The sequence below is a fragment of the Nematolebias whitei genome, chromosome 21, assembly GCF_014905685.2.
Source record: "Nematolebias whitei isolate Nwh7 chromosome 21, NemWhi1, whole genome shotgun sequence".
NCBI lineage: Eukaryota > Metazoa > Chordata > Actinopteri > Cyprinodontiformes > Rivulidae > Nematolebias > Nematolebias whitei.
In genome coordinates, this window is record NC_056518.1 from 10,715,946 (window position 1) to 10,726,408 (window position 10,463).

At 40.0% G+C, this 10,463-nt stretch overlaps 2 protein-coding genes across 2 annotated transcripts in view; both read right to left on the reverse strand.

The window, feature by feature from the left end:
* usp40 (ubiquitin specific peptidase 40) overlaps positions 1-7,546 on the reverse strand; it is a 22,145-nt gene extending 14,599 nt beyond the window's left edge. The window contains exons 1-10 of the mRNA XM_037694591.1: positions 6,860-7,546; positions 6,721-6,788; positions 6,529-6,642; positions 4,407-4,571; positions 3,960-4,106; positions 3,717-3,860; positions 3,495-3,623; positions 937-1,050; positions 743-850; positions 352-546 (exon numbers count right to left, since the gene is read on the reverse strand). Of these exons, the coding sequence (XP_037550519.1) occupies positions 352-546; positions 743-850; positions 937-1,050; positions 3,495-3,623; positions 3,717-3,860; positions 3,960-4,106; positions 4,407-4,571; positions 6,529-6,642; positions 6,721-6,788; positions 6,860-7,055 (1,380 nt within the window). The 5' untranslated portion in view covers positions 7,056-7,546. The remainder of the gene's footprint in view (positions 1-351; positions 547-742; positions 851-936; positions 1,051-3,494; positions 3,624-3,716; positions 3,861-3,959; positions 4,107-4,406; positions 4,572-6,528; positions 6,643-6,720; positions 6,789-6,859) is intronic.
* An 823-nt stretch (positions 7,547-8,369) lies between these two features.
* LOC119427005 (thrombospondin-type laminin G domain and EAR repeat-containing protein-like) overlaps positions 8,370-10,463 on the reverse strand; it is an 11,958-nt gene continuing 9,864 nt past the window's right edge. Inside the window, exons 11-13 of the mRNA XM_037694579.1 lie at positions 8,965-9,143; positions 8,724-8,825; positions 8,370-8,523 (exon numbers count right to left, since the gene is read on the reverse strand). Coding sequence (XP_037550507.1) covers positions 8,370-8,523; positions 8,724-8,825; positions 8,965-9,143 — 435 coding nt within the window. The remainder of the gene's footprint in view (positions 8,524-8,723; positions 8,826-8,964; positions 9,144-10,463) is intronic.

Genomic DNA, 10,463 nt, shown 5'->3' on the forward strand with positions numbered 1-10,463 from the left:
AGGAAGGAAGGATGGATGTGATCCAGGAAGGAAGGAAGGAAGGATGGATGTGATCCAGAATGAAGGAAGGATGGATGGATGTGATCCAGGAAGGAAGGAAGGATGGAAGGAAGGAATGATGGATGGAATGATGGATGGATGGATCTCCAAATGTTTGAAAAGCTGCTGATTTCTTTCTTTCTATTCTATTAAAAAAAAAAAAAACAACAACACCTACACTAGATAGTCACTATAATAAATATTTCATAATAATGGTGTGGAGAGGATGGCTGTAAGGGGAGAAGGGAGGCCATCAAGAAAAAAAAAAAAAAAAAAAAAAAAAAAAAAAAAAAAAAGCTGCTGCTTCAATACCTCTGGTTTTGATGAAGGCTCTTGGCTTGTGTCCAGCTGTTGATCTGAACATCTCGGATCAGGAGCTGTCGAAGTGCCAGAGTTTGGAGTATGTTCTGCTGAAGTGGAGGTCTCAGTCACTGGTGGGTTTGCCTTCAGCGCCACGCGAGTCCCATTTGACACCAGCATGAAAACATCGCTGTGGGACTGCAGGAACTAAACAAGAAGAAAGAGACCAACAAAGTCCATGTTCAATAATCCAGAAGAAAGAGAGCAAAGAATTTGAATTATACGTACAAGAAATATTCAAATGTTAGTGGCAGACAAGACGTTATAAATGAGTCCTCGTGGCTCAATAAGACTAGCCTGTCTAAATAAAGGTTGAATGAAAAAATAAAAGTATCCACTGCACCTTTCCAATTGGACCATACTGTTTTCTGAACTTTTTGCTCCAGGATGAGCCAATTTTATCCATGAGCTTTTGACCCAGCTGGTCCACCAGAACACTCTTCAATGACTCCTAGTGGATGGCAAAGGCACAGGGGTTTATAGCTGTTCAGCATTCAGCAGTCCAGCCACAAGGAGGTCTGAAGACTTTGAGTGTACCTGGGCAACTATTGTCGTGAGAACAAACAAAGGATCGTCGTCTTGTGGTTTCTGTTCACAGGATTCCTTGACTTGATTGATTTTCTTCTGAGTTTTGGGTTTGCAGTCCTCTTCCTAAAAACAAAACATGGAAAAAGAAATAGGGGTGTAAAAGTACACCCATCACAGATTGGTACAACAGTAAACGTAATCAAATGCCTAAATATATATTTTTCTTATTCTTCCAGATAGCTCTTCTAAAAAAGCAAAGCACCGTTGCTAAGATTTAAAATAGATAATGTAAAGCAAGGTAACAAAAAGGTTAAATCATGTCCAGATGACACGATTTAACCTTTTTTTAAATGTATTTACCTGGATGATTGAGCTTACAACTGTTTTTGTAAAGTAAGAAGTTTTTATCAACGAGTAACTTCAATAAATTTTCAAAAAAAGGGGAGAAAAAATAATCACATGCTTTTTTTCTTCCTATCTGAACGGTACACACCGTTCTACAGAAAATGTGATCAACTCTAGAAATGTCACACTCGCTTAATAAAATATAAAAAAATGAAGGCTAAAAAATAAACTGCATCAAGCAGTAAGCTGATGTCCTGTCACTTAAGGATTTGAACAGTGAATGTTTATAGTTTTTTATGATGAGTCTTTTTCTGGACTGGAATTAAACATGAAATGCAGGTGAACCTTAATGGTTTTGGTGATATAAGTAGATAGGAGTTACATTGTGTAGAAGAAAAGTTGTTTTTTTCATTATTGCTTGTCCCAGTTGACGCAGAGCGACTGATCCTGGTGAGTGGAGGGAGCAATTTGTCTATGACCAAGCACAGCGGCAGAGCTAGAGGGTGGCCAATGGTGGCCTTGGCCACCGTACATTAATCTTCAGCCACCACACCAGCCATTATTTGAGGAAATTATACTTTTAAGCTACATAAAAACTAGAAAGCATAGTTTGCAAAAAAATAAAAGGGGTGGTAAGTTTATAACATATATGGCAACTGCCATCTTGGATTTGACGTGGCAATCCAATTTTCAAAAGGAACATATTTTTCATGAACACAACAGGCACAAACGCACAGACGATATTTCCAATTCCCCCTTTTACTCCGTGATGGGAGACAACAAAAAACAATAAATGTTTCCATCCATCCATCATCTTTACCCCATTCTTCCTTTTCAGGTCGTGGGTGTCACTGGTGCCCATATCCAGCAGTCACTGTGTCAGAGGCGGGGGGACACCCTGGACAGGTCTCCAGTCCATCACAGGGACACAGAGACAAACGAGACAAACAACCATTCACTCTCTCTCACCTAGAGACAATTCAGAGTTACCAGTCAGTCCAACATGCATGTTGTTGGTCTGTGGGAGGAAACTGGAGCACCCGGAGAAAACCCACGCATGCACGGAGAGAACATGCACACTCCAGCCAGAAAGACCCCGGGCCAGAATTGGATCGACGACCTTCTCGCGGAGAGGTGGCAGCTCTACCAACTGTGCCACTGTGCAGCCACCAAAAAATGTTTGCTTCAGACAACGGATTTAACCTGAACTGAGTAACAGCTCCCTAATGTGAAACAATGATGTGAGAAACATCAACTTTGTGCTTTTTTTTTTTTTGCAAAAGGACATAACTTTTGGTCAAACTCAAAAATAAAATAAAAAATAAAAAATGAGTGAACAGAAATGTTCCTAAACAAAAGTACTTTAACTTGTCATTCCTGCTGTAGCTACCTGGAAAGGTACAAACATGGTACTTTGAACAATGAGACATCACTTACCTTTTGCTTGTAACTTTATAAAGTATATTTTCCACCTTAAAAAGTGAAAATGTTAACGTTCAAGATAAGCTAATGTACTTTCTGGTACATTTTTGTACTTTAATTTTTTTATTTATATAAATGTTAGAGAATTCTTGGTATGAATATCTTTATTATATTATGGCTGAGAACATCGTGCTCAAAACGTTCTCTCGTCTCAGTGTGAAGCCCAGTTCTCCAACTCACAGGGCCTCACTGGTGTTGACGCCATGAGAACATGCCCAGAACATCCTCTTATCTCCATCTGGAGGTCGACTAGCCGACGCCCATGGATCATGTGTGTGCGTCTGACAGCAGCAGCTTGTGAGGGAACACCTGCTGCTGTACAAGTCTGCAGAAAACTCTGACGCTCATTCAGTGACATGATCCACGCATTGTGTATCTGTGCATAGAATCCGTCTCTGAGTCCTTGCAAGGAAAATGCTGGTTAAAAATCTCTTGCCGTTGTGTGTGGTTCTTTTAAGCGAAAATGTTTTCCTCCAACAATAAAGTTATAAGTTATGTATAACTGTTCTGAATCAGACCGACCAGTCTTTAAGCTTCTACTTTTTAGTCTGAACTTGCCATTCATGCTTTGTTTAATGTAAAGTGTGTCCGTACCCTGTACTGTTGCATAACGACACAAAAGGTGCTGCCTCTTTTTAGACACGTATATTGGTTGTTTATGCATGCTAAAATAATGTCAAAGTACATCACATTCTGAAAAACAAAGAAATCCAATAGTTTTAATTCAAATATGTTCTCACCGGAGGCTTCCACTGGCCAAGTTCATCAATGTCTCTGATGTAAACATGGTAATGGCCTCCGTAGCAGCCTCCCTTATGGATAATCACCGAGAACAACTCGTAGGTGAAATCAGAGTCTGCTCCATCGGTCTGTGAGGGGGAAACATCGGGGGCTTGAAGACATTTCAAATTAGCTGAATGTTTGTGGCCAACAGCCCTAAATGTGTAAACAAGAGAAGGAACCTGTTCACAAAACGGTCTTAGGTTGATGGTAAGGGGGAAACTGTAGCATCCCGTCTCCTTGTACCGCTCAAGTTTCGTAAAGTCAAAGCTGAATCTCAGCAAAGACATGGTCATGAATGGAGGCAGCTGTTTCAGCTTGGCAGACTGAAAAATGTCAAATAAAAAAAGAAATCATTCAGTTTTTGAATGTATTATAATGTGCGTCTGTTAATGTGGAAACAGGAGCCGACAGGCGCCACTGACCTTGGCAGCAGTGACCAGTCTGTCACACTGAGCACAGCGATACAGGTTACTGCCCTCAAACAACTCTTCCTCCACAAACATGTTCCATAAAGCCTCCTCCAGGCTCGATACACCACAAACACACACCGTCAGGTCCAGGAAGTCTTCCTGCAGTCAATATAAACAAACAGGAAGTAGGCTGCAACATCTCCAGGCATTACATAATCATTTTCTTCCTAGTCAAAAACAAAAACTGATATTTTATGATTTGGTAGTTCATTACTTTTATGGTACCTGTTGAGTTTACAGTTTTTATGCTTGTATGTGTTAGTGTGCAGCACTTTGGCCAACGGTGTTGTTTTAAAGTGCTTTATAACTAAAGTTGTATTGTGTTGTATAAAAACACATTTTAAAGCAGATTATTTGTGATCAGGTCAGCTTGGTTTGAAGAGGCAGACAAGGACACACCTGTCTCTGGCTGACGTTTCCACACTCCTTGCAGACAATGCTGTTGACAATGGTCCCGTGGTACAGGTGGTGGATAAACGTGCTGCCACTGGTGCCCACAAGAGAGTGCTCCAAAGCACTGAACAGGATCCTGTTCAGCTCCTGCACGTCGTGTTGACTTGTCCTCTTGAAAATGACAAAAATAACAAGAAAAACTAAATAATAATTCATGCAAAGAAAGCGTTTCAGTAAATCTTTTAGTAAAATAAATAAGTAAAATAGCAACAAAACTAAAGACAACCAATCAAAAAGAAATAACCCATCGGTGGATCATAAACTGCAGCAATCGACAGTTTCAGAATAAATTTTTCACAGAACAGAAATAAATTTGACTAACACTAGTTTTTCTTTCTAACAGGGCTGAACAAAAAAAACTACCAAATGTCATAAAACCTGTTGGAGAGATAAACAAGTAGCAAAAGGTACCCATAAAGCTGAGTGTCAGTTGTGATAACCTTCATCAACACAATCTGCAGGCTTCCTTCCTCAGATAGAGAACTGGATTAATTGGCATTTATATTGTATGTGAATCTGTTCAGTGCCCTGAGAAAACTTCTGTTGTGACTTGGTGCTATATAAATAAAATGAATTGAATTATTTACAATTTAATACATACTAAAAGTGTTTGCAGTGTATAATTATTTTGATGGATGCAATCTTTTGAAATACACTAAATTTTAAACCCTATAAAACTGACATTTAAGATTCTGAGCCACAACAGTACTACTAGTTTAAAAGACATCACTGCGTCATTTTTTCCAAGTACTGTATTTTTTTGCTGTATAAGTCACACCTTTTTGTATAAATTAGCATGCCTGCAACTTATACAGCCAAGCAACTTATTTATGTTTTTTACTCATATTCATAATCCAATTTTTGGCTGAGATCTGACGATTTCATTCATTCTGACATGGAAAGTATTGAACACTAATATTTTCAGCCACTAGAGGGCCCTCGACTAATATGGCAAGCCAAGTGTCTCATTAATAGGTCAAAGTGTCTATTAATGAGACACTTGGCTTGCCATACAGAGCCACCTTCGTCTTGCTCCGGAACTCCAAATGTCGAAGCAAACGTCAAATCAGCTGCATTTCTCTGCGCCGCCCAGGAGAAATGCAGCTGATTTGACCATTTATTAAGGAAAAGTTCAACTGAGACACACCTTTACTATAATGTTGAGCAAACACATAATTGTTTTAGGTGATTATTTTGTTAAGTTTCGAAGAAATGCACAGCGAGTCCTCCCCTCTGCGTGCTCCAGCAGCTGCAAATCGGCTTTAGAAATGCAGCTGATTTGATTGTCAAAGGGCATTTATTAATAATAATAATAAATAAATAATAAAGTGCTATGCGTTGTTATCATTGTATGTTCCCAAACAAAGACTAAATTGGCTCTCTGCGTTTGATCCATTGCGCCTGGGGTGGGCCTGGGTGGGGCGGTGGGTGGCTGGGTGGGCCCCCACAGGGTGCTTCGGGATTGGGTGTCCTGCTCAGAGACAACACAGGGTGTGCAGGGACTGGGGATTGAACCCAGGACCTTTGCGTCCCGAGTCGGCTGCCCTGCCCCTACTGGCCCTAATGAAAAGTTCAACAGAGACACACCTTTGCTATAATGTCGAGCAAACAAATAATTGTTTTTAAGTGTTAATCTTGCTAAATTCTTGTTCAAGTCCTCCCGTGCACGCTCCTGCAGCCACCATTTGGCAGCCAATCGATTTTTGGCACAACACCGGCCCACATTTCCGGTTTGTCAGCGGTGACACATAACAGATGCGACTTGTATGGTGAAGCAAAGCATTTATGTTTTTTCCACTTCATGAGGCATTTTTGGACTGATGCGACTTATACGCCCGTGTGACGTGTACGGCGGCAAGTACGGTTGATAATTATCTTTACATTCTGTGTAAAACTTGTTTTTTCTGTAGGCAATAATTTTGCAGAAACATTTAGATGATCTTCAGATCACAAGAAGGAAGGGAATTCCAGTCCTTGGGGCTGACTGAGGGGTTAACTCAGTTACTGAGATGAAATGTGCAGCGTAAGCCCCTTGATCTTGTTGCGCTTACAGATGATGAGCACAGACCTCATTGTTGTTCCAGCCAAAGCTGGCGGTGAGGTCAGTGGTGGAGGCGCTCTGCTGGTCCACCAGTAACAGACGAGCAAACAGCCTCTGAAGCTCCAGGGGAATCACTCTGACCTGAGGGGAGAAGGAACAAAACTATAAACACCTAAATTACGTGGGTGGTGATAAACACAAGCGTCTTGCTTTGTGTACTTTCGCTCCGGGCTTGTCTTTGTCATCGAGACATCCCAATTCTTCTGGCCCCAACTGGAACAGCTTCTCTGCAAACACAAGCCCAGCAACATGAAAAGAGTTTCAGCTGTGGTGCTGAAGTGGGGTCACCTGTCCATACCTCTGAACTCAGGGGTGAACAGCAGAGTCTGGAGCAGAGAGTTCAGGTAGCACGTCCCTCCCTGGTTCTTGATGCCGCACAGATTGCTCCTTCCACGGGGAGGAGGTGGCTCGTCGCCCCCTTTGGCACTTCGTACTTTGGAGGAGGCTGAAGAGAAGCCTTCGTTCTCCTCTTCTTCAAAAAGATTTCCAAACATTCTGAGTTGTTCCTGGTTTTCCTCTCTGTCTCTGTGTGTTTCTGTTAGTTATGCAGCAAAACGCGTGTTAGCACTCCGACGTGCCCTCTTGCTATCTCATCTTGGTCTTGCCGAGTTCTCGGTCGACAATGGCTGGACTGACTCTGAAGTAAGAGGAATTTACGGGGTTAAACATTGCGAATATTACCCTCAGTGTGTGCTGCGTTTACAGTTGTGTTACCGATTTAGCACGATTACAAATCTCAATCAATCGCAGCCCTTCACCGACGAACAGATTGACAGCCGAGCAAAACTGATATGAAATCTGACAGTCGGTGTCCGAACTGCTCGAACAAAGCAGGTCGTCTGACCGAAACACAAACTAACAATTAAATTAAACTCCTACTCAAAAGTGGCTTTGGACACAAGCCTCTGTCTTAAAAAAGATAGTAAACTAAACGTAAATAAAGACACCATAGCTGAACAGTGAGCCGCCATGTTTCTCCTCGTCGAAGACTGGAATGAAGCATTGTGGTACTTGTAGTCCCAGCGAGGCGATCTTAAAATAAACTGGAGAAATTATTTTACCTAAACACCTATATTTTTGTTAGTTGCTTTACATATGTTGTGAATTTGTGAAACAAAAATGCATATAAATATATTTTTAAACGTTTTTATTTTTTTAAGCAACGTAGATAAAAGCTGCATTTCCGGTAACCGAGAGTTTTAATTTCCATAAGTATTATGGAAGTTGTAGTTTTTAAGGAGCAACCACGATAATGTTTTTTCTTTTGTTTGTTTTCCAAAAACTAAATAAAAGACCTAAATGATTGTGAACGCATAAACAACCAGAGTCAAACATTGTTTAATAACATTTTTTATAATTTACAGTCACTTTTCATTTATAAATTATTCCATGCAGTCCGAGGTAAATTCAAGTTTAGTACAAAGTTATATAAGAAGATGTAAGAAAATAAATATTCCAGTTTTATAAACAAAAAAAAAAAACAAGATATAATTTTAAATGAAAATGTCCTTATAGATAGATAAATTGTGATTTTAAAGGAGATTGAGTTGTATTAATTTCTCTCATGCAATCCACACAAATAGATACACAAAAACATTAAATAATATATATTGATTGTGAACATTTACAACATTTATATGAGCTCAAACCTTAATAAATGGTAATATTTCAGTCATTTGTTTGACTGTTAAATAAAATTTTTACCAAATCTATCTCATTTATAAACTTTCTGTCTACAAAGTTATAAAAACACACAATAAATCATACACAAAGCGAGTACAAAAAGACGCGAGCACACCTTTTTCACTCTAGTAAGTTTTTAGCTTGAATATTTTGGTGAGAGGTGCTTTGGCACTTGAGTAGATTAAATATGATTCTCCTTTAGAGCTGAAAAACTCCCAGTCACTGCACCCGATTGTTGGGAGCCAGTGAATAGGAACAAATCCTTCATATCCCTGCCACCTAGAAATAAACACAAATAAGAAATTACAACAATGGAGTGCAGATCCTTATTGTTCACACATCAAACGTGTTGATTGCTTTAAAATGTTACATCAGTCTTGAGTTATGGTCCTAAGATGGTTTCATGACAGGTCCCACCTGACACAAAGATTGATGAAGGACTTCATATGAGAAGAGGAAGCTGTTGACAAGTTAAATACCTGTAAAGAATGCTGTTGAGAGAGTAGGATTCTCCGCTGTAGGAGTTAGCAACAACTAGAAAATATTCCTCCCCGAGGCTGAAGAACTCCCAATCCACTGCGCTGGGAAAAAAGATGATGGTTAAGTGGAGATGATGACTGAGTGAAATGACAGCCAACATCTTTAAACACAAAAATTATCTTGTGGTCTGTGTTCGCACATGCGTCTGTTAGATCTCGTCTGACGATTACACATCGATACCTGTGGGTGACGATGTCCTGGAAGCGGACAAACATCCGTCCACTCATGTCCAGCTCGTAGACGGTTGAGTTAATGGTGTACTGACTTGGTCCGTTACCGTCGAGTCTGTGTCCGTTGGCAACAACCAGAAACACTCTGCTGCCAATCTGGAACATTTCCCAGTCTGTGGCACAGAATGTCTACGTTTCCATGAAGAGAAAATGTATTAATCAGTTATCCCTCAAGGGGAGCGTTCATTACACAGCACTCGTGGGATGGATGTGTGAACGAGTGTGAACATGCAAGCGGAGATACAAAATATAAACTACAGCAGACGGGTAACAGTGTAAAGAAACAGAAATCTAATAGCATGGATGTGAGAGAAAAAATACGTTAGATGCTTCTGCACAAATGTACAAAGCCTGTGCTTCCATGAAAGAATGGATATCACTCGCCACTTTTTCAAGAGTTCAAAGCTAAACGTCTTCTTATGGTGAGAAATGATAGCGTTGTTTTGGTCAAACCTTGAAAAATGTTATGTGCTTTTAAGAAGTCTGTCATATGTCAGCTCTCAGAGCAAGCGTTTGGACTGACTCTCAGCTACTACCACGCAGCACAGTATCTGCTGAACTAGTTGAGTCATAGCCATTTTTGTGTTTGTGCAGTTCACTTAGCTTCGGTGCACATTTTGAATTAATGTTATATCCTGTTGTAGACTACTTTCTGAACGTTTCGCTGAAGTCTGTCCACTTAGATATTTTGCTAACAGAGACACAAACAGAAAACTTGAAGCGTCAGTGCTTACATTTTGTCTTTTTGCTGCTAGGGATAAAAAAAAAACATCATGATCTGTACTAGATCCTGCTGAGCAGATCCAGTTTCTGTTTATATTAAGGTGGTAAAAAGTGAGTCCTCTGTGACTTTAAGACGTTTTGTTTTCAGGATGCAGACGGCAGGATCTTCTCTTAAACACTAATCGCCTGGTAGATGTGATTTTACATTACAGTACATCAAGCTTTGAACAAGCATCAAAAATGTTGGTAATACACCAAGGATGAGCACAGGGCGTGAGCATCAGTGTTGAACAAACATAAAAACAAGACACATTTTCCACAAGTGGCTGAGAAAAACAGGTTGCAGAAAAGAACTGCCACACTACAAACATGTAAAATCATTGACTCATCATTCGCACTAATCTCAAAGGAAATGATAACTAAAATGCAAAGCGTTTTTCTAAACCAACACCTTTCTCCCACCATCAAACACATTTTTTATTTTACTTTTTTATTTATCCTTTATTTATACAGGTTAGTCTCACTGAGTCACCAGGACTCATTTTCAAGAGAGATCTGTTTTAGACAGACAACATACAGAGTACAGACAACAATAAACAGCAATAAAAAGCAATTAAAATAAAAATAGTGTTATAAAAACACTGTTACTGTTAACAGCATGGTCCGGTTAGCAGTGTGCCTCTGTCAGCAGCATGGTCCCGTTAGCAGCATGGTCCTGTTAATAAT